The sequence below is a fragment of the Equus quagga genome, chromosome 14 (assembly GCF_021613505.1).
Source record: "Equus quagga isolate Etosha38 chromosome 14, UCLA_HA_Equagga_1.0, whole genome shotgun sequence".
In the NCBI taxonomy this organism is placed as follows: domain Eukaryota; kingdom Metazoa; phylum Chordata; class Mammalia; order Perissodactyla; family Equidae; genus Equus; species Equus quagga.
In genome coordinates, this window is record NC_060280.1 from 30075721 (window position 1) to 30103240 (window position 27520).

The 27520-nt window shown below is 52.8% G+C and overlaps 1 protein-coding gene across 4 annotated transcripts in view; it reads left to right on the forward strand.

Moving 5' to 3' along the window:
* Positions 1–18486, forward strand: part of MOGAT2 (monoacylglycerol O-acyltransferase 2) — a 26754-nt gene extending 8268 nt beyond the window's left edge. For 2 of the 4 annotated variants that reach the window (XM_046685985.1, XM_046685986.1), the window contains 7 exons: positions 252–461; positions 880–1046; positions 5032–5210; positions 14521–14725; positions 15078–15252; positions 15905–16104; positions 17533–18486. In XM_046685985.1, coding sequence (XP_046541941.1) covers positions 433–461; positions 880–1046; positions 5032–5210; positions 14521–14725; positions 15078–15252; positions 15905–16104; positions 17533–17687 — 1110 coding nt within the window. In that variant the 5' untranslated portion in view covers positions 252–432 and the 3' untranslated portion in view covers positions 17688–18486. Of the gene's footprint in view, positions 1–251; positions 838–879; positions 1047–5031; positions 5211–10489; positions 10529–14520; positions 14726–15077; positions 15253–15904; positions 16105–17532 lie in introns of those variants that run through there. The other 2 variants (XR_006891962.1, XR_006891963.1) reach the window with 2 other exon arrangements.
* The last annotated feature ends 9034 nt before the right edge of the window (positions 18487–27520 follow it).

Below are 27520 nucleotides of genomic sequence, written 5' to 3' on the forward strand. Positions count from 1 at the left end.
CCACTAGCTGCTGTGTCCATCAAGCGCTGTGCCGACAGGGCAATCTTGTGACTATTGTGGGAGGGACATTTCAATCATATGTGAAACACCCTCTTTGAGGGTATATAACCACCCTTATACCCCCACTTCTTTGGAGTGCTCTGTTCCTTTGTGGAAAGAGTCTCCAGGGTTATAATCCTAAAATTTAAGCTCAGAATAAACTCACCCAAATTTTCATTTATAGATTGGTTATGGATTATTTTCGCTGACAGAAGGAAGTGATCACCCGAGTCTGAGGCTAGTGATAGGTCAGGATGAGATCTGAGAACTGACCGATGGGTTGAGCGCCGTGGAGGCCATGGGTGAACTTGTCAAGGGCAGTTCCACGGAATGGTGGCATCTGAAGTACGGAGTCGGGGAGGGCAGCATGGGAGGTGAACGCATGGAGTGCAGATGGCTCTTCCAGGAGTTTTGCTGTGCAGGTGAGCTGCGAAATGGGGCAGGAGTAGAGGAAATGATGCGGACAGGGGATTTTTAGACGGGAGCTATGACTGCATGTTTGTGGAGGGGAAGCAGTGTACGTAGCAGGAGAGAGAGGGGACAATCATTGGAGCTAAGTCACTGGGTGGGAAGAGGACAGGATTGAACTATACTTGGGGCTTCATCAGAGAAAGGTGATCCGGCACATAAGGGATTGCCTGAGGCAGCAGCTGCCCCCGGGTCAGGGCTCTGCACTTCCTTTCCCTCCTCCCTCCTTTAGCTGGGCCCAGGGCAGGCGGATTCACATGTTTTTCCCAGAAAACAGGTCCCTGCCAGGGGTGGGGCAGGGAAGTCCTGGGGCTGGGCTAGGCTGGGGGGGGCACCCTCCTCCCACCCCACAAATGCTTACGCAACCTTCAGCAATAAACACCAATGTGTGCCTCGGAGCACCCCACTGCTCAGAGAAGTCCCCGGGGCTGGAGCCAGGAGAGGAAGCAGCATGGTGGAGTTGGCACCCTTGTCCGTGCCCTGGGAGCGCAGGAGGCAGACCCTCGCAGTCCTGCAGTGGATCTCCTTCTTGGTCTTGGGTAAGGAGGCCTGGGCTAGGGACACAGTGCATTGATGATGGAAGACATTCATCCCAAAGGGGGCTTTGCTACACTCAGAGACCCTGCCCAGAGAGACCTCTTGGACCTGCCCAGAGGCCTTCACAGGGTGTGGGGCGAGGGTGGGGTAGGAGCTATCATCTGTGGCTTTGGGCAGATTACTTAGCTTTCCTGGGCTGTGGGTCCCCCCTGAGCACTAGGACGGAGAGCCTGCCTTAGGCTGCCCGGTGGTGTGGGGAACGAGCTAGGCGACTGTGGGAAAGGTCCAGGCTTCTGAGGCTGCTCAGAGGGGATGGATTTCCTTCTTCCCTTTCAAAGAGGGGGAAACTGAGACTGGGGGGTGGGGAAAGATAGGAGAACAGGGAAAGAACTGGGAGGGGAGAGAAGGTATGGGCTCAAAGTGGATTGGCGAGCCAGCAGGGTACCAGGCAAAACTGGGTCAGACTGACCAGCTATGTGAGCTTCGTGGGCCCACGCCCGACATCTCCAGGCCTCTACTTCATCATCTGCAGAAAGGGAATAACCATGCTGACCTTATAGGGCTGCTGTGGGGTGAAATGAGGAAATGTGCTTGCTCCCCCTGGCCTGGGATCACGCTTGAGGGTTAGTTCCCCTTGCGCACGCCACCCGCCAGGTGAATACATCCATCATGGCCAGGGAAACCACACCTGCCCAAACTCTGGCTCTGCTGAAAGGAACATTATTTATTTAAATTTTTTTTTTTTGAGGAAAATTAGCCCTGAGCTAATATCCACCACCAATCCTCTTTTTGCTGAGGAAGACTGGCCCTGGGCTAACATCCATGCCCATCTTCCTCCACTTTATATGTGGGACGCCTACCACAGCATGGTGTGCCAAGCGATGCCATGTCCAAAGGGGAACCCCAGGCCGCCAAAGTGGAACACACAAACTTAAGCGCTGCACCACTCGGATGGCCCCCGGAGGGACTATTTTTGAGGAGGGCCCGGGACCGAGGATTGGGAAGAGAGAGTGACTGGGAGGGAGTATGTGGGATTCTTCATCTCATCTGCCAGCATCAGACTGGATAGGAACTGCTACCCCCCAGGCTGGTGTTCAGGCTGCACACAGATGCCACTATCCTGGTGCTAAGATATGGACATACATAAAATATGGACGTACAGGTTGGTCAACAGCCATTTCACACACACACACACACACACACACACACCATACACACAGGTGCTCCCTTAGAACTCCCCAAAATTTTGCAGCTAAAGGATTCAGCCCCAGCAGAGCACAGGTCCCATCCTACTAGTATGCTGTGTGACCTTAGCGAATTTCCACATCCTCTCTGGACCTCTATAAAGTGGGGTTTAAAATTTTTCCTTCTCAGAGTTGTGTGGATTAAGTGAAAGCGCCTCACTTCCTAAGTGCCCTACAGTCTGGGTTTTGCAGGCTAACAGGAGTTGAAGAGGGAGCCCAGCGGGAGGGGGATGGTGTGGTTGGGGAGCCGTCTTTCTGGTCAAGTGCAATTGCCCTGTGTTTTTTTCCTAACCTGTTTTTTTTCCTGACTGCAAAACTAATGCATGCTATTGCAAAACATTTGAACAAAATGTGTATCCTAGAAGTAAAAGACTTCTCCCCATCCTGCCCTCCAGGTGGCGACTGTTAACAATTTGTTTTATTCTCTATAGAGCTGGTTTTCTTCACGTAGGAGCCGCCCACACAGACTTCTGATTTTGCGCGAGGGGAGAGAGAGCCCTCGCTGGGGTTCTTTATTATGTTTTTCACATTAAAATTTTTTAATATAAAAAATAAATAAATGAGACTGAAGTCAATCTCCCCGCCATCCTTGCCTCTGGCATCGTGTCTCCTTCCCCCAGATGGGCGGGGCTCCTTCCATCCTCTGCGCACTCGCAACCATGTATGTGCAAATGTTCTTTTTCATATCAATAGTGGCATTTTATTCCCGCTCTTCTACAACTTTCTCTTTCAAAATTTTTATTAAAGAACATTTAAGACAAACACAAAGTTGACCAAGCCACAAGCAGTTAGTGGTCCTCTCTTGCCTGCTCCAGGAACCGCAAGGCCGATGCGAGAACTGAGCCTTGGTTACAGCAGCCACTGACCACTGACCGACTGACCTGGGGCGGGGCAGAGTCTGGGAATGAGGGGCAAATGCCTGGAGGGAGGAGCTGCCGGGGAGAATAGTGACTCAGGGCTACCCGTTCTTCCAGTGTCTCAAGAGACATCAGATGTCAGGGTTTATATGTGAAGCCTGCCCATTTTTCATTATTAGTAAGTAATTTAATAGTATTTTAAAATAAAGTGCAAAGGTAGAAGCAACCCAAGTGTCCATGGGTCCGTTGACGGATGAACAGATAAGACAATATGGTGTATACATACGATGGAATATTATTCAGCCATGAAAAGGAAGGAAATTCTGACACTTGCCACAGCATGGATGAACCTGAGGACATTATGCTAAGTGAAATAAGCCAGTCACAGAAAGACAAATACTTGATGGCTTCTCTTTTTTGAGGTTCCTCAAATAGTCAAATTCATAGGGAGAGAAGATAGAAGGGTGGTTGGGCGGGGTATGGGGTATTATTGTTTAATGAGTATGGAAGTTCAGTTTGGGAAGATGAAGAGTTTTGGAGATAGATGGTAGTGATGCTTATACAACAGTGTGAATGAACTTAATGCTGCTGAACTGTACAGTTATAAATGGTTAAGATGATCAATTTTATGTTATGTATATTTTACCACAAAAAAATTTAAAAAACGAAGTGCCCCAAACATGACACTGGAAAGTCAGCTCTATGAGGGCAGGAGTTTGTTCACGGCTGTACCACCAGCACCTGGCACATCATAGGTGCTCTGTGTAAAGGCAACATCTGTGAGCCCCAGCTTACGTCATCTAGCTTATGAATTTTTTCTACTGTTCAGACGGGGTCAAAAGTCTCCTCCTCCAGGAAGCCTTCCAGGAATGATAGGCCCAGTCCTCTCTACTTTCAAATGAAATACAAATCTGGAAGCTGACCTTTAAGAGTATGAGTGCATGGTGTTGAGTAGAGGGAATGGGATGGGGAGGGAGCAATATTCTATGGGAATGATACTCTATCACCATCAGCTTAGGGACGACCCACAGACCATCTCACCCTGAGATGAAGCTGGGATTAGCCTGCAGTAAGGGATTCAGGATCATAGGTCAGAGGGAAATTCCTCACTGGGCCTGGTCAGGGCCCTGCTGCACCCCTGACGCGTAGGCCGATCAGAGATTCATCTCTTTCTCCCTCCCTCCCTCCCCAGGAAAGGGCATTGCAGGCAGAGGAAACAAAATGAGCAAAAGCTATGACACTGAAGGGGCTCAGTGAGTTGTAGGACCACTGAGCAGTTTAGTGTGGCCAGAGCACGGGGTGTGTATGCAGGCGGGGTGAGGCTGGAGCAGGAGAGGGTAGGGCCAGTTTACGGGGAGCTTGAAAGCCTGGCGGAGCTGTTGGGCTGTGCCTTGAAGTTATGGGAAAGCCATGGAAGGGCTTTAATTAGAGGAGGAATGTAGCCGGATTTCTCTCTGGAAAGATGGGACAGAGGGTGGACAGAAAGAGGGCTGGGCACCTTTTCTCTGAGGTCGCAAAAGATGGAAACTAGAAGCAGTTAATCTGATCAGTTGCCCACCAGGCACTTATTGAGTGCCTGGTGAATGCAGACTACTTTACTGGAGAGAAGGAGGGGGAGCGGGAGACTGGAGTGACTAAGACAGCCTGATGCAGTGGGGAAAAATGTTTTGGAGTTAGGCCTACCTAGGTTCAAATCTGTGCTCCCAGTGTGACGTTGGGCCGGCTGCACTCCCTCCTTGGGGGCGTGGAAAGCTGGTCTCTTCTTTCTGGGGCCAAGGGCTGGACAGGACAGTGCAGTGCTGGGCACAGGGAGAGAGCTCAGTCCAGGCAGCCTCACCTCCTTCCTCTTGTGCCTCCGACCACTGACGGCTCCTGCTTCTCCCCAGGCCAGATCAGCCTTGTGGTCTTCATAGGCCTCCTGTTCACGAGATTCTGGTTCTTCAGTATCCTGTACTCAATCTGGTGGTACCTGGACCGAGATAAGCCACAGCAGGGGGGCAGGTGCAGCAAGGCCTTACAGAGCTGGGTCATGTGGAAACACATGAGGGACCATTTCCCCATCTCGGTGAGTACTGGGGCTGGCTGTGGTGTGGCCAGGGCCAGAGGGGTCCACATCTCTGTGGGGAAGCATGGCCATCTGTGGGGATGTGGGGCCAATATGAGGAATGAGGAATGTACAGGATTTGAAGGACTATGTGGGGCATATAGTCTGGCACACATATGTATCTTAGCGGTGTAAACCCCTCAGCAGCCCAAGTTTGGGGGTGAAGGTAATAAACTCAAGGTCCTAAGAGACCATCTAGCCCCACACTCCATCAGATGAGGAGACTGACACCCAGAGAGGGACAAAGATGTGACCAAGGTCACACAGTAAGTTCCTTCACTGGCTTTAAAGTTTGCATGTTAACCATGGGTAAAGGGTCAGAGGAGACAGCCTGAGCTGGTTCTCAGGTTCTGTCCTGCCTGTGACTCTGGTATGTTATGTGTCCGTGGGCAAAGCCTTGCCTCATTCTGAACCTCAGTTTTCCCATGTATCCAGTAGGCAGACTGATCCTTCCTATTCTGAGTGTCTTTGAATCTCTGACTCAGACTCAGGGCACCCGATGGCCATTGTGAACACTTAACCCTGGACCCCAAGAGCAGCCGACCCCTGGACTGGAGGGAACGGACCCATCAGCTGCTTTACTGAATCTCTGACAGACTAAACCTTCGGATGCAAGCGGCTGGGCAGGGATGGTTTACTGGCCAGATGGAATAGGATGGGGAAGACAGGTGCCAGGCGGGGCAGTGGGTCCTCTTCTGCAAACAAGAGACAAGAAAGGTATAGAGTGTGGCCCACAGTTCGCCCACATACCATCTGTGTGACCTTGGGTGAGTTATGCAGTCTCTCTGAGCTTCAGTTTCCTCATATGTAAAGTGAAGATGATGTCACATGCATCATTCGCTCATGTGGATACAATGAGACAGCAGGTAAAGCATTTTGCAGGTCCTCAGTAAACTAGTAGCTGGTATGATTTTACCGATCACTGGGGACTCTGCGGGGACTGGGGTGTCACTGCAGGTCTGGGGAGGACTCTGACAGCCGGAGCCCTGCTGCTCTGACCTTCACACCCGCATGGCTTCTCCCACCCCTTCCAGCAGCTCCCCGTCTTCCTGTCCCTCCAGGAATTAGGTCCCCAGCTGGTAAAGAGGGAGGGAGCGGAGGAAACAGGTTCATAGAGGTTAAATAGTTCGTCCAAGTCATGAGCATTCAGAGGCCGTCAGGACTCCCGCCTTGCTCCCTTCTGGGAATCCTGCCCGCCTTGCTCCCTTCTGAGAATCCCAGGGCCCAGCCTGGACTAGCAAAGGCTGAGCAACAGCTGGGGCGCAGGAGCCCCTTGCGCCCCAGTGAGCAAGGCCTCCTGGGCAAAGGGCAAGGGCGGGACGGGACGGGACGGGACGGAGAAGGGCGGCGGCTGGGCAGAGGGCAGGAAGTTGGCCAATAGAGACATCCATGCTCGTGAGGGGTGGTAGATGTGGAAGGGCCGAGCGAGCAGGCAGTGCTGAGCCAGCCCAAGGGGCCCAGGTGGGGGCAGTCTGCCCCACCCCCCATATCAGCCTCTTCTGCAGGGCACCCTCCCAGGATCTTGTCAGCAAACACAAGCAGGGCTTGCTGGGCCCCAAGATAGCCGTGGGCACGTCATGGGCAGAGTCCCTTATCCCGCCCCAGACCTCTGAGCTTTGCGATTCTGAATTCCCTTCCCTCCCTCTCCTCTTCCCAGGCCAGGGCTCTTCTGTGCCAGGAAGGTCTGAGTTCCCAGGGCAAAGTGTGGCCTTAGCCTGGGAGTGTGTGTGACGTCAGCCACCAAGCCAAAGGAAACCTTAGATGGGTTCTGGCCTCCGCTACAGCTTTGTGGATTCTGGCTCCGTGGTCTCACCCCCCACTGCGAGCTGAATCCCGAGTTCCCCAAGGAAAGGAAGGTGCCCTGGGAAGGGACAGCACGGGCGCAGGCCCAGAGCCCACTGGGCGTGGTTTTGGAGCAACAGGCCTGGTGTTCAGTGTGACTACAGCAGAGGGGACCCCTGGGATGAGGCTGGAGGGGTTTTCAGGGATAAGGTAACAGAGGCCACTCAGGCCATTCCACAGAACTAGGGCTCTTCCAATGCACGTTCTCCAGGGGGCTGTCTTCTGGGCAGCCACAGCCTCCAAAGGTCAGCATCTGGTCTCTGCATCTGGAGACGCTGCCAGTTGCAGGTCTGGCAGAAAAGTGATGCTGAGGTAGCTCTGGGCCTGTCCTACCCACGGCCCTTCCTGCTCCTCCTCCAGCCAGGTGGCTCTCGAGGAGGGTTTCTCACCCTCGGTACTATTGACCCTAGACTTGATTTGCAGAGAGTCCCAGCACACAGTGTTTCAGGATTGTTGCCCACAGTAGGCCTGTTGCATCAGCACCTGCAGAGGGCAAGATGACACGCACTTTGACGTTGCCTGGCCCAGGCAGGGAGGCTGCCGGGGTGGGGCTGTGGCCTGCAGATTCCCTTCCCCACAGCCTCCGAGGAGACCCTCCAACTCTTCCACGCACCTTCACAGCGTGGGCCCTGCAGGGAGCCTGGGGTGGGCGGGAGGTGGGGACTCCCAGGCTGGCCGTGGACGAGGCGCTCACTTCCTCCGGCGATGGCTCCTTCAACTATGGCAGGGCGCTGCCTGGGAGAAGGTCTTCCTTCACATGGCGCCGGGGCCTGTCTCCTCTGGCCCTCCCAGGGGTCCTACCTCTGCCTTGGGCACAGCTGTCCCCTCAGCCCTAGGGCTGTCCTGCGGGACTGGGGGCATCCCTTCCTGTTCACTCCCACAGCCCTTCCCGCACTCGCTCTCCCAGCCAGGTAGCTCTCCAAGAGGCTTCTCCATCTCAGTGCCACTGACATTTCGGGCTGAGAGATTCTTTGTTGAGGGGGGTGGGTCTGCCTTCATCCCTGGCCTCTATCCACTAGATGCCAGTAGCATTGCCTTCTACCAGTGGTGACAACCAAAATGGCTGCAGACATTACCAATGTCTCCTGCAGGGGGTGAGGGGGGCAACCAGCCCTAGTTGAGAGCCACTGCTCTAGAGCCTGGGGTCTGTCCCAAGCTCCTCCCAGGTCTCACCCTCTCTCCGCCCCTCCTCCCTAAGTCCTGACCACAGCCATCTCTTTACCTGGGCTCCGCTTCCGCCAACACCCGCTATGCTCCATCCTCCACACACTGGCCAGAATAATCCCCGCAAAATGTTAAAACACAGCAGCGACTGCCATCACACTGTAGCTGAAATCTCATTTTTGCTGCAGCCCTCAGATCCCCGTGCTCTGGACCTCGGCCCACACCGCACACCTCTCCTCCCCGTGCCCCTCTCCTCCCCACTTTGCATCCGAGGTCTCCAGGCATGAGCCCTGTCACTTGTGCTGATTCCTTTACCTGAAGTGCACCCCTTCACCCCGTTAACACCCACCACCTTTCACTCTGGGACTCCTACAAGGTGGCAGAGCCCGCTGGTCACACACGAAGCCAGGCTGTGTGTGTTAAAATCCTGCCTCTGCCACTTAATGGCTGTGTGACCTAGAGCAGGTTAATTAACCTTGTGTCGCAGTTTCCTCACCTGTAAAATGGGGGCAGTGACAGCAGTTCTCCCCTCGAAGGCTAACAGAGGATGGAGTGAGTCAGGGTACGTCAGGGGCCCGGCACCCAGTAGGGGCCAGGAGTGTTCATCCCCTTGGGCCTCGTTCCGGCACTCAGTGCCCGACGCACTGGACTTCCTCGACGCTAAGATGGCCCGATGCTAAAACATACCAGTATTTTATGGACCACTAAGAAGAAAATTCTTTCAATTAGAACTGTCAAATGCATCTTGTTAACAAAGTGTTAAGATGTAAAAAGAAAAAAAGGTGCATCTTAGAATGGAGGGAATATATCCGCAGATGTGGATGAGCATCTGCTAATGCGTGCCTGCCTGTGGAGGGCAAGGGGCGGCGCTCGGAGCTGATCCGCCGTGGAGCCTGTCCTTCCATCGGCAGTGATGGCAGGAGACTGAAGGACTCCAGTCCACGCACACGCACACGCACTCGGCCAACTGCCTGAACCTGGAAGGGGATTCCTATGCTTTAGGGCGCTGTTGAGGTATATCGGAATCCCCTGGGAAATTTGTCACAAATCAGATGCCCATAGCCAGAACCAGACCAGCTGAATCAGATTCTGCTTGCCCCGCATTTTTTTTTTTTTAGATTTTATTTTTCCTTTTTCTCCCCAAAGCCCCCCAGTACATAGTTGTGTATTTTTAGTTGTGGGTCCTTCTAGTTGTGGCATGTGGGATGCTGCCTCAGCATGGCCTGACAAGCAGTGCCATGTCCGTGCCCGGGATCCGAACGAGCGAAACCCTGGGCTGCCGAAGCAGAGCACGTGAACTTAACCACTTGGCCACGGGGCCGGCCCCTGCCCCACATTTTTAACCTGCTGAGCATGTATGTGTGAGGTACATAAATAGGCCATGAGCTGGTTCTCCAGGCCTGGGCCCCGGGGCAGGGAGAGGCAGGGGGCTGATGCCAGAATCACCTTCTCCTGGGAGGGGAAGTTTGGGAGCCCCAGACCTTCCAAGTTGGACGAAAAAGGAAAAGGGCCCAGAGACAGTCCTGAGTCTCAGGATATCTCCCCTGGTCTGGAACAAAGGCTTCCTGACCCTTTCTGGTGGTCTGCAGGAGACGGTGGAACTCAGATTCGGGTCCTCTGTGTGGCCTGGGGCAGGTCACTTACCCCTCCGCACCTCAGTTTGCTCAACTGCCAAATGGGGGCTCCCACAGGCGACGGTTAAAGAGGCTAGTGGTGTGGGTGCTTTGCAAACCATAAAGGAGCCCTGAGGACAGTGGGCTCTTGAGGCATTTGGGTTGCCCCAAGGGTGTGAGACGGCACAAGGACATTTGTCGAGAGATGAGACTGCGCCGACACGGTAGAGACACAGCCCCTCATTGTCCTCCCTCCCACCCAAGGTCCAGATGCCCTCTTCTGGAGGGCCTGCTGCAGGGCTGTGGTCTTCTGGCAAGGGTCTTGGGATTCAAAGTAGCAATGTCCCCAGGAGGACTGAAAACATGTTCTCACAAGGACTTGTGCACAAGTTATTCATGGCCACATTATTTGCAATGGCCAAAGGGTGGAAATATCTCCAATGTCCACCGACATTGGACATCGAAATAGATAAATGTGTTACCGCCCAAGGGGGGTCCTCTGCTCACTGCAATACATGCCAATAGTCAGGAGGCACGGTGGTAGGAGAGAAAGGGTTTTTTGTGGGTTTTTTTTTCAACTTTATTATTATTTTTTCAAATTTTTTTTTTTTTTTGAGGAAGATCAGCCCTGAGCTAACATCTGCCAATCCTCTTTTTGCTGAGGAAGACTGGCCCAGAGCTAACATCCGTGCCCATCTTCCTCAACGTTATATGTGGGATGCCTACCATACATGGCTTGCCAAGTGGTGCCATGTCCGCACCCGGGATCCAAACCGGCGAACCCTAGGCCGCCAATTGGAAGGTGCGTACTTAACCGCTGTGCCACCAGGCCAGCCCCGAGAAAGGGTTTCTTTATTACAGCTTGCCAGCTGGAGGGAAGATGGCTGACTCATGTCCGAAAGAACCATCTCCCAGAACAAACACTACAGGGCAGTTATATACAGGGCCAGTCTCCAGGGGGGCGAGATGGCTGGTCTCTGGGTGGGGCAGACATCTGGCCCCAGTTCCTGATAGTTCTTTGTTTTACTGGATGTGCATCAGAGACTAGAGCGAGGCCCTATACCCTGATCATTCAGTTGTCGTTGATGATGGCTGTCAGCATAGCTCTCTGCCGGGGGTCATCACATTCCTAAGGAACTCAAAAGAACAAAGTTATCATCTTAAAGCAGCTGGGAGGGGCCACAAAATCTACAGAGCATGTCTGGGCTAGTTAGTCAGAGGTTATTTAAAGTTACAATATGGTTTTTTTCCTACAATATGGCTTCCCTTATGTCAACCTTGTGTGGAGCCAGTATCAAATGGACAGACAAAATGTGGTCTGTCCACACAATGGAATAGTATTCCCTTGTATCAATGGAATGAAATGCCAGTTCACGCTTCAACATAGCTGGACCTCGAAAACATTCTGCTAAGTTAAAGAAGAGACACAAAAGGCCACATGTTGTGTGATTCCATTCGTATCCCACATCCAGAATAGGCGAGTCCATGGAGACAGAAAATAGATCAGTGGTTGCCAGGGGCCGAGGGAAAGAGGAGAGACTGCTAATGGGTATGGGTTTCTTTTTGGGGTGTTGAAAATGCTCCGGAATTAGACAGTGGTGGTGATTGCACACTTTAAAAGGGTGAATTTGATGGTGTATGAATTATATCAATAAAAAAATAGAACCCCCAGAGCTTAGCCTAGCCTGGCTGTCCCCTTTCCCAGCCGCGCAGACAGGCACCCAGCCCAGCCAGCCAGGACGTGTCCCTAGGGAGGTTCTTTCCCCACACAGCATCCATCTTTGCCCTGTCACACTCCCCTCCCCGAGAGAACTGAGGGAGCAAGATAGAGAGCACAGCACTTTACAAACTGCCCCTCGGCTTCCCTCACTGAACCCAGCAGCAACCCTGCTAAGGAGGAATTATCACTGTCCTGTGGGACAGAGGGGAAACTGAGGCACGGAGAGGGCAGCGGCCTGGCAAAGGTCATGTGTTGAGCCACTGGCAGAAGTTAGGTCTCCTGACTCCCAGCTCAGGGTCCTTTTCCCTGCTAGTAGAACCCAGGTGATATGTCAGGACAGGATGAGGGGCAGGGGGCCTTCCTTCCAAGGCAGGCTCATCAGCCTCATCCATCCATGGGTAATGCTTTTCTTCCTTCATTCCACAGTCTTTCCAGAGCATCTCCTCTGCTCCAGGCCTGCAAGGGGACAAGAGATGCACCAGCCAGGTGGTCTCTATCTCATGGCCCTTGCAGTAATGGTGTCATAGCACAGGCACAGGGCACAGATGGAGGAGATCAGCACAGAAAGACAGCAGTGGGGACTACATGTGAGGAAGTCCAGACCGGGCCTCAGTGGGACAGCAATGGCCCCATCGGTGTGCCCACTTGGACATGCACATGCTGATGCATGTGCCAATACTGGCACACTTGGCTTGACACAGGCCCTCACCCTCACCAGGATGTTACTCTATACACAAAGCCTTCTTTATTAAGGGGATAATCATCCCTTCGTTCATTTGTTATTTTATTCATTTCATTCATTCTTCGTTCATTTATAATAGGTAATACATTCTTGTTCAAAATTCAAAAGGGTATGTAGTGAAAAGGCCCCGTCCCATTCCACCTGCCATCTCCCCAGTTCCTTCCCCAGAGGCACCTCTGCTGCCAGCGTCTGGTGAATCCATGCGCAAGTAGACGTATGCTCCCCTCGCAGCACAGCTGGTGACATTCTACATGCATCGTCTTGCCTGTCGCTTTTTCACCTGACAAGCGACCGTGGCCACCCTCCCCCATCAGGACAGGAAAGCTGCGTCATGCTTCTCTACGGCTGCACAGTCATCCAGCGTCTGAATGTTTCATAATTTGTCTAAACAGACCCTGTACATGGACGTTTGAGTGGATGCCAAGTTTTTGCTGTTACCAAACAATGATGCTTCCGTTAATAATCTTGTTCAGATGTCATGTTGCACAAGTGAGAGAAATTCTGTGGCTCACAACTCAGCAGTGAGTTGCTGGGTGAAAAGGTCAGTTACTTTTTTTGGTTGTGATAGATATTGCAAATCACCTTTACAGAAGTTGTACCAAATTGCCTTCCCACTGGCTGAGAAAGAGGATTCATAAGCGAGGGCTTCAGAGCTGGGAGCCAGGTATGTTTTTAAAGAAACACCACTGGATGGGTTCCCTAGGAAGCCCCTTTCCCAGTGAGAATGATCTGAGGTTTCTCTGCTCTGTGTGTTTTTCTCACATCAGCCAGTCCCCCTCTGCCTGAGTGGAAGAGGTTTGTCATTGGGTGGGAATGGTCCTTCCACCTGCGGTCCCCGCAGCCTCTCTGCAAAGGGTCAGTGGGTAACCAGGAGGGCATGCTGGGGGTGGGGGTTCGCAGAGACCAAGTCGAAGTCAAGGACAGGATACTCTGGGGTGGTTCAGCCTGGACAGCACAGACAGGCTCAGAGACCCACTGCTGTCCCCCAGGTCCCTCGAGGCGGCTTGGAGGCAGGCAGCCAGGCCTCTGTGGCCCCCAAAACAGCAACAGGAGTCCTTGAGGAGTCACCCACTGAAAGCTGCAGCTCGATGACAGGATGAACTTACACCCTGGCAAAGCTGAACCACGATGAAAGGGCTGCCCCAGGCTCTGGGTGCGAATTATAGGGCAGTCCTGTGAGGGAGCCTCCTGGCAGGGGCTTGGGACTTGGTCCAGAGTCACCCGGGGCTTCAAACTCTGATGGCTGTGGCTCCCAGAGGGCAGAGCACTGTAAAGGGGGTGCCCTGTGGTTCCTGGCAAGGTGGGAAGGGATTGGTCCCCCCTAGACACACACACACACACGCAGAGTCACTGCCCACAGCAATGATCTTCACAGACTAGGCTACATTGCAGCCTGTCCAGTAACCAGCCGGGAACAGCATTTGTTAACTCAGTTCCTGCCCCCTCCATCCTCACCCCACTTCACCTAGAAACCACTAACGACAAACGGTTCTCCTCTCCCACTCAATCTGCAGTGTCTGGTGGCCCCTACTATACCCTCTGGGCTGCAGGCCTGACCAGACCCGGGCAAGTCTCTGTGCCAGCCGAGCTGCCCCAGGCTGGGGCAAGAGTGAGCCATGAAAGCCTGGCAGGGGGGCAATAGAGAGCCACAGTGAGACCCCTGCGTTGTGCAAGGGGTCAGCAGGACTAGAGGCGGCCTCCTGGTCTGCAGCTCTTCAACCTCACAGGAAGCGGCCCCTGATAGACCTCGCTCTCACTCCCAGGTCCTAAGAGTCAATTTTTCTCATACGGAGTTTTGTTAAAATGCGGCTCTTCCAGCACGGTGCTGCCCCCGTGTGGCTCTTTGGTGCCTTCAAATTTTACCCTGTCATGCTGTAGCCTTGGGGATTCCAGGGCACGCTCAGACAGGAGCTTCCTGGCAGTCCTGGGGGGTCGGCGGGACGGGGCCAGTGTGGCCATTTCACGGGTGAAGAGCCTGAGAGGGGAGCAGTCTGTCGGAAGCCAGCAGCAAGTCTGAAGCCCAGCGGGCACTTCGGTGTCGCGGGGTGCATTCACACACCACATCTCAATCTTCCTAAGAGCCTGAACTCAGAGACAGGGAGCAACCCGCCCCAGGTCACATAAGCGAGTGGCAGAATCAGGGTGGACATGCAGGTGCAACCCTGGCTCACCAGGTTGCTGTCCTTGCAGCTGGTCAAGACCGCTGAGCTGGACCCCTCCCGGAACTACCTTGCTGGCTTCCACCCCCAAGGGATCATGGCCCCTGGAGCCTTTGTCAACCTGTGCACGGAGAGCACCGGCTTCTCTTCGCTCTTCCCCGGCATCCACCCTCATCTGATTATGCTGCCCTTTTGGTTCCGGGTCCCCTTCTTCAGGGAGTACCTCATGATGGGGGGTGAGTCTTCCCAGCCCTGGGTAGCCCAGGAAAATGGGGCTGGAGGCACGGGAGTGGGGTTTTGGGGAGGAGGACTGTTGTGTACTTCTTGTAAGAGCATGTGCAGCAAGAGAAGGAGGCTAGACCCAAGGAAGCACTTCCCACAGCACTGTGCTGGGCCAGTGAGCTCGGTGAGGAGGCGAGGAAGAGGGAGAGGACTCAGTTCCAGTACCCAGAGAAGTCCCAGCTGGAGTGGGTGGGGTATGGGACCCAGGCCTCTGTGGGCACCACTGGTGATCTCTTCCTTGGGCCACAAGCATCCCCACGACCCCTGCCCCTCACCGCATACCTGACCACCTTCCTCTCTCCCCAGGGCTGGTCACATCGGACAAGGAGAGCATTGCTCATATTCTGAACCGGAAGGGCGGTGGCAACCCGGTGGCTATCATTATAGGAGGCGCCCAGGAGGCACTGAATGCCAGGCCTGGAGCCTACACCCTATTGCTGCGGAACCGCAAGGGCTTCATCAAGCTCGCCCTGCTGCACGGGTATCTGGGAAGGGTGCTCCCGGTTCAGCTGCAGATTGGCAGGATTATATTTTGGTGGGAGGACAGCAGAGATTAACGTGGATTCTATTTTGGTAGGGAGATTCTCAGTCCATTCACAATGAAGACTGTATTTTGATGAGAGATGTATTGTCTCATGCCCAAATACCCAGGAAAGATTCCAGAAGGGACACTAGGAGATCAAAGGGACTAGGTGGGGACGGATGTATTGCTCAAAGCCAGTACTCGATCTGAGACCTACGGGAGCTAGGGGAACAGAGTTTGGGGCATATCGCAGAGCTGTTATCCCACCTTGAAGCATCTTTGCAGAATATAAGCCAGCTGGGGCAGGCGAGATTTTTCAAGGTTTGCAGATGTTTTATATCCGAGAGGATTCTGAACCATTCTGCTCTACCTGTCATGCTGCAACTGGGAGGTGTGGGCCTGAGGGCGGCCAGGACCTGCCCGAGATCAGAGAGCAAGGCGGTGACAGGTCTGGGAGAGCACTCAGGCCTCCTACTTCTGGCCTAGGGCTCTGTCCTCTGCTCCAGTTCCTGGTCACTGGGTCCCTGCTAGAAGCTAGCAGGGAAGCTAGGTGGCGAGTTTGGGCCTTCCTAGGGGCCTCCCACACACCCTCTCTCCTGCCTTCCTCCAGGGCTGCTCTGGTGCCGATGTTCTCCTTTGGGGAGAATGACCTATTTGACCAGGTTGAGAACTCACCCAGCTCCTGGTTGCGCTGGATCCAGGACAAGCTGCAGAAGACGACGAGTTTCTCCTTCCCACTCTTCCACGGCCGTGGCATCTTCCAGTACAGCTTCGGTTTTATTCCCTACCGCCAGCCCATCACCACCGTAGGTGAGCCAAGACCCAGGCTGGGAGGGCATAGGCTACAGGGAAAGGGGCCTGGGCTGTGTGCTGCAGGGGACATGGAGATGGGCCCTCATGGAGCTCACATTCTAGACTGGGAAACAGGCACACAAGCAGACAGCCCCAGTACAAGGCAGTCTGGGATAAGAACTGTAACAGAGGCACAAAGAACCATGGTCACTGCTTACTGAGCCCCTGCTGTGTGCCAGGCACAGCACTGGCTCCCTTACATGCAGCAGCTCAGTTGATCCTAACAACCTTCAAGGCAGGGACTACACGCCCTATTTCACTGATGGCAAACTGAGGCTCAGAGAAGTTAAGTAACTTCCAAAAGCTGCTGCTGCCTTTGAGTAACAAAGTTGGGATTTGAATCAGGATCTAGTTGACTTTTTATTATGGAGGGTTTAATAATTATGAAGGCAGAAGGAGGGTTTAATTCTGACCCAGAGGTTCTACTAAGGCTTATTGAAGAAGGTGGATCCGAGGGAAGGGCGTTCCAAGTCTGTTAGACTTGTGTGTAAAGTGGCGATCAAGAGGCTATGAATTAGAGCCTGAGGGATTTTCCTGTAAATAATGGGCCTGAGCTTTACTGCATGGACTGAGCACCAACTTTTTCAGTTATTTGGATCGCTCATTTGCTTTCTTCTTGGATTCTGACTCAGTTCCTCTGACAAAGCCTATAGAGAGAGGTCCAGTCATCTCCATCCACTCACTTATTTGTCAGTTGAGCACAGACTTTCCCTGTGTTGTGTGGCAATGTTTTTATGAATGTTAATACTGCTGCTGCCTCCAGAGCTGTTCCCAAGAGGAGAAGGCAGGGGAGCTGTCTTCACAGCCAGGCAGAATCAGAGGAAAGAGGTTAGTCAGGGCCTCCCTGACTCCTCCCTCGAATGAGGGGGGCAGTGCAGGCTATCATGGAGGGAGGGGGGAAGAGCCGCCTGGGTTGTGGGCCCACCTCATCATGGAAATACAGACACTTTTATTCACTTTTAGGCATCATAGGCTCCTAGAACCATATGGCCAGAGATTAAGAGCACACCCCCAGGGTCTAAAGCCTGGCACGGATTCTTCCTGGCCATGTGACCTTGAACAGTTACTTAACGTCTCTGAGCCTCACTGCCTCACCTGTCAGATGGGAATGATAACAGGTTCTGTCCCTGTAGGATCATTATGAGGACCGAAGGAGACAATGCACGTAAGGCACTTAGCACGTTGCCTGGTGCGCCATTGTTGTTCTATCAGAATCTTGGAGTTGCTCTAACATCTTAGAATCCATCACTTTAACTCGTGTCAAAAGGGATGGCAGTAAGAGCACTTTCCTGCAGGACTGACCCCGAGGGTGGGCACCTGCTCCAAGGGCCCCTGCGACCCTGGTGGTTCCTGCTCGCAGCCACCGCCCACCTTTGCGTCTTGCAGTGGGGAAGCCCATTGCAGTGCAGAAGACCCTGAACCCCTCGCAGGAGGAGGTGGACCAGCTGCACCAGCGCTACATCAAGGAACTGTGCGACCTCTTCGAAGCCCACAAGCTCAAGTACAATGTCCCCATCGACCAACACTTGGATTTCTGCTGAGCGCCTCCCCAGAGAACAGGCTGGCGTTAGGGAGCCCCGTGGGCAGTGCCGTGATCTGAGAAGGCTTCCTGGAGGTGTCTGTTGAGCATATCTCCAGTCCTTCCCAGACTCCTGCAAAGCCAACGCATGCCAGGCCCCAAGTCACGGCTGGCAACGTGGCCGAGGAGACCAGACTCCAGCGCCGGCGCCTTGCAGCCCTGCTGGGAAACCTCTGACAGGGCCTGTCTCCTCGGTCTGCTCATCTGTGAAATGGGAGAGAGGGCTGCAAGAGAATGGTTTCTGAGGTCTCTGTCCTCTGTTGTAATGGCACTCAATGGGCAGGAAAAAAAGAGCAGCAACCAATTACCAGATTTTTCTTCCTCTACCTTGAGTGACAGCATGGGAGCAGCCAGCAGCTCCAGCCCTTTCTCCTACAAGTGCCCTCATCGTGCGCCCTGGAGACCCAGCTCCTCCCTGCCTGAGCTGGAGAGGAGGGCGCGGCCACGGAGGCCCTGTAGTCACCCTAGGCAGCTTTGAGTTTCTGGGTCCTCTGGGCTCTGGAGTGGCAGCCAGAGGGGCCTGGAAGGTGGGGAAGCGGAAATGCACTCTGTCACTGGCTGTAGGACCGTGAGCGGGGCCTCTTGGCCCTCCCTCTGCAGCTCAGTTTCCCCAACAAAGATGACCTCTGAGTCTCGGCTCTGACATCTCAGGCCGAGAGCTCAGGAGGTCACCTCTTACTCGTCATTTGTAACTTCAGCCCCTGACCCTGGCACAGAAAGGGGGCTCCATAAATGTCAGTTCAATAAATGAAAGGATTCTACTTTAGCCTTCTCTTCCTCCCCACCCCCCGGCCAAGAGGGCTGGTCGAGGCCTCACCTTTGACCCCAGCCTGGCCCTGTCTCACCTTTTGAGAAGGTGGATCAGATTGGGCCAGGGATACTGTGTTGCCCCTTCCTTCCCGATCTGTCCACCTCAAGCTGACCACGTCCGACCCTGTCCTGTTGGGAAAGAAGGGGAAAGGACTCGTAAAGGCAGAGGGCAGACCGGCCCAGAGAAGGAAGCCCAGATGTGGGGAGTGTACGTCTGTGTGTGTGTCTGCAGGGTGGGCGAGATGGAGACAGAGGCTCTGGCGAGAATTCTGGGTTCCTGGGTTTGGGACCTGCATCAGTAGCAAGGGGACCGCATGGCTGGGTAGGACCGTACTTGTGAATCCCCCTTGCCCTCCACGGGGGCAGGCTCTTTTCCCTCTAGGACCAGATCACACCAATAACCACCACGTGGGGGCATTTTGAGAACTGTGAGAGCAAGGCTGCAAGGTCTCTTAAGTCTTAGGCTGCACAACTTGCACAGGGTCACTTCGCTGCATTCTGTTGTTCAAAGCAAGTCACGAGGCCCGGCCAGACTCAGGGGTGAGCAGTGGACTCCCCCTCTGCATGGGCGGAGTGGCAGCATCATGATACAAAAGGCTGGGGCCACGTGCAGGGATTCTCGTGGTCATCTTTGCAAACAAGCCAACAAAACGTTATAAAGGAAAGCCTGCAGCCAAGCCGCACCCTCCCACACGGCCTGGAATTCCCTGCATGACAGTGAAAAAGGCCGTAGTTTACCCCATAGCTTCTGCATCGCGGCCATCCCCACCTCGCTCTCCCCAGTCCATCCTCCGTGCACAGCCACAGTGAGCTGCCCAAAACACAAACCCTGTCCCCCACTCACAATCCTTCTCTGGCTCGCCATTGCTCCTGGAGCTTGTATCAGCCTGGATCCCACAGGGAGTAGATGGCATATTAAACTAGGATAATATGAGGAGGGTTTAAGAAAAGAACAATCTTCTGCGGCGTGTGCAGGGTGTGCCACACAGGACGGTGCAGGAACCCAGGGCTGTGGCAGCCGCAAAGTACAGCTACCACCCTGAGGCCTGGAAGGACAAGTGGAGGCAGCAGCCACCTGAACCAGGGGAGAGTCATGTGCAGGGGCCGTGGTTGGCCAAGGAGCACAGGCAGGGCTGGGTGACGCTGCAGGGAGGGGGCCAGGAATGAGCATTCCCCCCTCACTCTCCTCCCTCCCTCTCCTGCCAAGGCTCCTTATTGCCTGAACCCAATTGGAAGCTAGAGGGCACAAGGGCCTGTGGGTGCAGGCCACACAGGTGGGTCTCCCAGGAAGAGCAGGGGGGAGATGGGTGGAGAGTGGATCTGGGGGGGTCAACGGAAGACAGAAGATGCCTACCTCAAAGCCCAAGCTTCTTTGCCTGCCCTTCGCCACTCTCCACCATCTGGCCCAGTTTTCTCCATCCTCATCCCTCCTCCTCACGTTATACTGACCCACTTGCAGTTCCTTGTATCAGCCATGCTCTCTCACCTCTGGGCTTTTGCCCATGCTGCTCCCTCTGCCTGGAATGGCATTTCCCCGACCCCATCTCTTTGTCTGGGTTGTTCTTACTCCTTCTTCGAGCCTGGTTTCCCCTATTACAGGAAGCCTCCCCTGACGCCTGAGTTGAGAGAGGGGCTCCCACTGGGTTCCCCAGACTTGCCCTCCCTCTGTCACAGCACTCAGCACCCTGGCAGTTGCGAAGCCACTCACTGATGCCCCCTTCTCCAGTGCCCTCCCTCCAGCAACCCGCACACGGAACCTGCATCCTCACTCTCGAGCAAAACCCAGCTCCCTAAAACGGTCTCCGAGGCCTCAGGATGATTTCTAAACTCCTCCTCAGCCTGGCATTCGAGGCCCTTTCTCATCTGCCCCCTCGACCTCCCCAGCCTCACCTCCCAGACCTTCTCCCCTGCATCCTATCCCCTGTACATCCTTCACTGATTGCTGACCACACGCTGCTCTTGCATCTGCTGTGTTCCGAGGCACGCTGTTCCCCTTCCCCAAAATGCTCTTCCTCCTCGACCTAGTCAACGTCACTGACCCCCAAAGGTCACCTCCTTTGTCAAACCTCAGCACACCTCACCCACCCTCACACCCCGCTCTCCCACCCCACTGCCCTGAATCAGAGTTAGTTACCCCTCTTTCGGACTAGTTTTTGGGGTGAAAGGGCCATGGTCATTAAGGGGTGAGTGACTCTTCTGTCTCCCAGTGGACTAGGAAGCCCCCGAGGGCCAAGACTCCATCCTTGTCGCCCTAAGCCCCATCCCAGCACCAGCGCAGGGCCTGGTGCACCTCTGCAGCCCCAGCAAACGGGGCCTGGTTGCATAAATGAACTCTCACATGCTTCCTCTGGTCCAGCACACACTAGGCCTGGGGCAGGGATGAGGGGAGAAGACCCAGACTTTGCCTCTGGAGGTGACTGAACTAGTTCTCTATTGCTGTATATATAACAAATCCCCCAAAACCTGTAGCTTTTGACAAACATTTATTGTCTCGCCGTTTCGGAGGGTCAGGAGTCTGCAAGTGTCTTTGCAGAGGGGTTCTGGCTCAGGCTTCTCACGAGGCTGCAGCCCAGCTGTTGGCTAGGGCTGCAGTCCTGGAAGACTTGAGGGTGGCGGGGGGGGGGATCCCCTCCCAAGCTCAGCCATGTGGCTGTTGGCAGGAGGCTTCCGTCCCTCACTACGTGGCCTCTCCATAGGGCTGCCAATGACACGGCTCCTTCCAGAGCAAGCGAGTAGAGAGAGAGAGGCCACACTGCCCTGTCTGATCGAGCCTCCGAGTCCCACGTCACGGATTCTGCCTCACTCTACTGATCAGATGTGAGCCACCAAGTCTAGGTCACGCTCCATACAAGGGTGTGGACATCAGGAGGTGAGATTGTTGGGGGCCAGCTTGGCGGCTCAGTGCCACGGCCACAGCCCTCAGCGATTAGACCGGGCTACACCAGTGCTGTGTACTGAGGCACCAGGTGGCTCGCCTGGAGGACAGAGGCTGTGCTGGCCATAGAGGGTCCCCAGATGGGTGGGGCAACAGTTTAAGCAAAGGTCGGAGGTGGGATTGATGGCTGTGACACTCTGGCCTGGTTGGGATGGAGTACAGGTGGCCATTAGACTTGAGGGTGCCAGGATGTGGGATGGGCAGAGACTTGAGGGGTCAGAGGGAAGAGAATTCTCCTCTTTCCCAGGAACCTTGGAGGCCTAGGGTGAAGACATGAGCAGCACAAGATGGGGGTAGAGAGCCTTGATCAGGACTGCCCAAGAGAGTTATCAAGTAGGAACAGCCACACTGGACTTTGAGCAAAAAATGTCCTTTTATCATGTTGAGCCACAGAGATCGGGGGTGTTTGTTACAGCAGTTGGCCTTCCCAATCAAGGCAGTGTGCCCGGAGCTGCACAAATGAGGGTTTGGTTATTAATTTAGCATCTCCTAGCTGACACCTCCTTAGGGCCCCCAAGGCCTGCCTCAGGGGGCTCACAATTGTGTAGGAAGATAGTCTCCCCGACCCCAACACACACACAGATTCAGACAGCCAGAGGACAACAGGATTTGTCAGGCGTGATAGAGTGGGTCAGAGGCCCTCAAGTGACAAGGACAGCTGGATCGCCTGTAGAAATCAGGCTGCCCTTTGACCTGGGGAGAAGTTCTCAGATATCATTTCCCACAGGGAACAAAGGGCCTGCTGGGGCCCAGCCTGTCTGGCACTACTTTATGGTGATGGGTAGGACAGGGGTCAGCCAGCATAGCACCGCCAGCAGCCACGTGCATGGGCCAAGGCTCAGCCGCTCAAGGAGACGATGCTCTGCTAGGGTTCAGGAAGAGGCGGGGCAGGGAGGATGGAAGCTGCTGAGCAAGCAAAGGCAGAGAGGACGGAAAGCACAGGACACACGTCCACAACTGTTACTCGCATGGTTCAGCAGGCAAGGGTGAGTTTAAGAAGAGGAGGCTGGAGGTTGAGGCCTCTGTGCAGCAAACTTGTATTGAGATCCGGTAGTGAATAAGGCAGACGGTTCCCTGACTGTGCCTTGCCTACTGACTAGTGGAACTCAAATGTCCAGTCAAGGAGTCAGGAATGTATCCCCAGGGTAGGGAGGAGCCCCAGGAGGTCCTCAAGCTGGAGTGGGCCATGAGCCAGGCCAGAGGGCCAAAGGATGCCTTGGGCTGAAGTGGGCATCTGTCTTCAAGAGCCCACAACAGGGCAGAGTCAGCACCCTGAGCCACTTTCTGAGAACCTACTGTGTGCTGGGCTCTGGGTGGGATGCTCTGTATGTACTATCTCAGTGATGCCCCTAGTGACCTCTTTATAATAAATGAGGTTCATTTGTCAGAGAAGTTAAAAGACTCTGGAATCCCGGTCCCAACATGAAGGCTGCCTGCCCAGAGAGCTACCACACGTGGCTCCCATCTGCCTAGTTCTGGCCTCTGGCCGGCAGAGCGGCACGTTGGAAATGGCAGAGGCCTTGAGCCAGCAAGGCACACGGTGCCCAAACTCATCTGTTTGGCTGTGTGGCCCCACACAAGTCACATCCCCTCGCTGGGTCTCAGCTTCCCCACCTGTGGATGGTTCATCCATAAAAGAACGTCAATAAATGCTGGCTCTTCCTTGCCCCGTCCCTGTAGAAATGCCAGGAAATGGTGTGGAGAGGCCTGTGAGAGTTGGTGTCTATCACAGGCTAGGTTTGGGCACGTCTTAGATTCTGTACCTTCCCCATTGCTCCCTGCAAGGAAACTGACCTGAGTGCTTCCCTTTTTAACTAGTTGAACTGGTGTCATGTGCATCCAGTTACATCCTCAGTGAGAGAATGAACAGAACCAGATGGGCATGCAGACCCTTTCCAGAAGCCCCTTTAAAAAACAGCAACAGGGGCTGACCCCGTGGGCAAGTGGTTAAGTTCATGCACTCCACTTCGGTGGACCAGGGTTTCGCTGGTTCGGATCCTGGGCGCAGACATGGCACCGCTCATTAGGTCATGCTGAGGTGACATCCCACATGCCACAACTAGAACGACCCACAACTACAATATACAACTATGTGCTGGGGGGATTTGGGGAGAAAAAGCAGAAAATAAAAAAAGAAGATTGGCAACAGTTGTTAGCTCAGGTGCCAATCTTTAAAAAAATAAAATAAAATAAAAAACAGCAACAAACCCTGGCCCTATCAATAAAATATCAATGTCTAAGGGTCAAAAGAGGCCCCTCCCTAAAAAAAGCCCTAAAAATTGTCAGAAGCCTGCATTTGGACATGACTTAGATCAATGCTTCTCAAAATGTCTGTTGTAAAGGACCAGATTCTTATGGGGGGTATTTTCTTAATCCATCATGGACCTATCCATTTGTAAAATATAATATAAATTACCTTTAGGGGACTGGCCCTGTGGCCCAGTGGTTAAGTTCATGCGCTCCACTTCGGTAGCCCAGGGTTTCGCTGGTTTGGATCCTGGGTGTGGGCATGGCACAGCTCATCAGGCCATGCTGAGGTGGCATCCCACACGCCATAACTAGAGGGACCCACAACTAAAAATACACAGCTGTGTACTGGGGGGCTTTGGGGAGAAAAAGGAAAAATAAAATCTTAAATAAATGAAATCTTAAATTACCTTCAGTATGTGAATGGATAAACAAACTGTAGTACACCCATACAATGGAATACTGTTCAGAAATAAAGAGAAACGAGCTATTAATTCACACACAACATATGGACGAATTTTGCTAAGGGAAAGAAGCCAGAGCAAAAAAGCCATATCCTATATGATTCCATTCATAGAAAAGGATAAAATATAGGAATGGGAAACAGATCAGATAGGAAGTTGTCAGGGATTTAGGGAGGGAGAGCCCAGGGAATTCTTTAGGGCGGTGGAAACAATCTATACGGTACCATAGCGGTGCATACACGACACTGTGCATTTGTCAAAACCCACCAAGAGTGAATCTTAAGGTATAGAAATCACATTTAAGAAATCAACCGAGAAGTTGAGAAATCCCAGGATGGGATGCAGGCTGTATTACAAATGTAAGAGAAAACCTCACTGAAGGGAGTGGGGGAAGAGGACTGACCTAACTGGAGACTGCTGTCCGCGTCAGCTGAGACTGCACGAAGAAATAATCGGGTGGTGGGGGCCGGCTTTCTCACTGTTGGAGAGGCAGGTTACAGATAAGCCAGGAGGGAAGGCTAGAATGATCCCTGTGGTAACAGACTAGACGGGGAGACATCAGTATGAATTCATGTTCAGTTTAACACAGATACAGATGGATGGATAAAGACATAATTATAAACATGTACGTACGCGTGGATTCATTTACATACTTGCATTTCCTAGCTCTGTCTTCTCAGAGAGCCTAGAAGCAATGGCACCCCAGTAGCATGTAGCAAGCATACAGCCCAGATCTTGGTTTCTAAGACCATTCTCTACTGAAAGGACTCCTGAGATACTTGGAGAAATGACTGATTCTAGGGCTGGGGCAGGGAAAAGACAAGACAAGCCTGAAGCATCCTTTAGTGCCAGAAAGTAAGGAAGCGCTCAAAAGACAAAATGATGGGGGCGTCGCAAAGGAACACAGGCGACAAACTGAAAAAGCTCCCAATGGCCATGCTGGGACAACTTGAGCAACTAAGCAAATAACGTAGTATTTGGATTATAATCCAAAGGATAAAATAAATGTCCACAAGCACACACTGATATAAACAAATAACTGAATAATAAATAAATGGAGAGAAGAGACAAATCTCCCTTACAGAAGAATCCCAAATGATTTATGTACATACTGTCCCCTCAGGCAAATGGAGCATAACGCCATCCCACTTGGGATATACTCAGCGGCTTGCTTCCAAGAGTGGAGTATGGAAAGATCTGGGGACAGAGGAGGGATAGGGAGAATTTTTTTTTTTAGAAAGATTAGCCCTGAGTGAACATCCATGCCCATCTTCCTCTATTTTTTATACGTGGGATGCCTGCCACAGCATGGCTTGATAAGCGGTGCACAGGTCCATGCCTGGGGTCCGAACTGGTTAACTTAACCACTGCACCACCAGGCCAGCCCCTAGGGAGTAATTTTACAGTGGAAAACCCTGGTAAACACTACCTCAGCCAAGTGATCAAGGTCAACATCATTAGTGAAAAGTCACGTTGATAGTATGTACTGTTGATATGTGAGCTGAGAATGGCACTTAACTTCTGTGGTCTTCCTCCACAAACCCCAGAACACCACTCTAACCAAAAGAACGTCAGACAAATCCAAAGGCAGTGACCTTCTCCAAAACACCTGAGCCGTACTCCTCCAAACTAAAGCTCATCACAAAGTGAGGAAAGCCTGAGAAACCGTCACAGAACAGAGGAAGTTAAGACATGACAACTAAAGGTGAGGTGCTGTCCTGAGTGAGATCCTAGAACAGATAAATATCATTAGGAAAAACTGGAGACATTGGAATAAAGTTGTGGAGTTTAGTTATGTGCCAATCTTGGTCCTTAGCTGTGACAAATGTACCACAGTAACACAAGATGTAAACAGTAGAGGAAACTGGGTGAGCGGTATATAAGAACTCTGTACTGTCTTTGCAACTTTCCTGTAAATCTAAAACTAGTCTAAAATTAAAAGTTTATTTAAATTGCGAAAAATTGCTATGGGATGCTGTATTAGTTTTCTGAGGCTGCTGTAACAAATTGCCACACACTTGGCCACTTGAAACAACAGAAATGTATTCTCTCCCCATTCTGGGGGCCAGGAGCCGGAGGTCAATTGCACTGGTGGCAGTTTTACAAGGGGTCGGCAGGGCCCTGCTCCCTCAGAGGCTCCAGGAGAGAATCTGTTCCTTACCATTTCCAGCTTGTAGAGCTATGGGCTCAGGGGCCCTTCCTCCATCTTCAAAGCCAATAGGGGAGTATCTTCAAAACTCTCTTGGGCTGGCCCGTGGCAAAGTGGTTAGGTTCATGAGCTCCACTTCAGCGGCCCAGGGTTTTGCCAGTTCGAATCCTGGGCGCAGACATGGCACCGCTCCTCAGGCCATGCTGAGGTGGCATCTCACATGCCACAATTAGAGGGACCCACAACTAAAAAAATACACAACTATGTACCAAGGGGCTTTGGGAGAAAAAGGAAAAAAATTAAAATCTTTAAAAAAAAAAAAAAGAAAAAAAACCCTCTCTGTTTCCATTGTCACATCTCCTTCTGCTTCCTGTATCTAGTAAAATCTCTCCCTGCTCCTCTTTTATAAGGATACATACGAGTACAGTTAGAGGCCACCCAGGTAACCCAGGATAATCTCATCTCAGGAGCCTTAATTTAATCACACTGCAAAGACTGCTTTTTCCTGTATCAGGTAACATTCACAGGTTCTAAGGACTGTAATTTGGATATCTTTGTTGCCGGGGGAGGGGTATATTTTTAACCTACCACGGATGCCAATTAAGTTATTCATTCTCCCAAGTAAGTTATTCCTTCTCTGGAGCCTCAGATTCCTCCAGAGATTCCTCACCTGGAAGCTATATTTGCAAATATATGTAAATGAGGAGACGTGACCTGCCGCTGGCAGGAGCCTGAAGAGCACGATGTCCTGGAGAGATGAGTCCTGACACTACTCCCCTGTGCTCCTCTCCTCCAAGTTAGGCAGGGTCCACGGGGAGGACATGGTGGCATAGGAAAGGAACCCCAGCTGGGAATGCTGAGACTTAGGTTCAGATCCTAGCTCTGTCAGCAGTTTGCAGTGTGACCTCAAGCAAGTCACTTTCCTTATCTGGGATATAGAGCAATTCCAAAAAACACATGTATGTTAGTCCTGCCCTGGGAGAGGGGTGGGCAGGGACCTCTGAGGTCCCTCTTGCCCTGAGATGTTACGATCACAGATGTTCATATTTCTGTTGTCTTCCTATTGGCTAAAGGATCTTGGTCCCTCCTAATAACAAGGGTCCATTTTAACTGGAGCCCCCTGGAAGCAAAGACCCCTCTCAAAGGAGCGGCAGGAATGGCGGAGGTCTGGGCGCTGTGGCTTGCAGGTG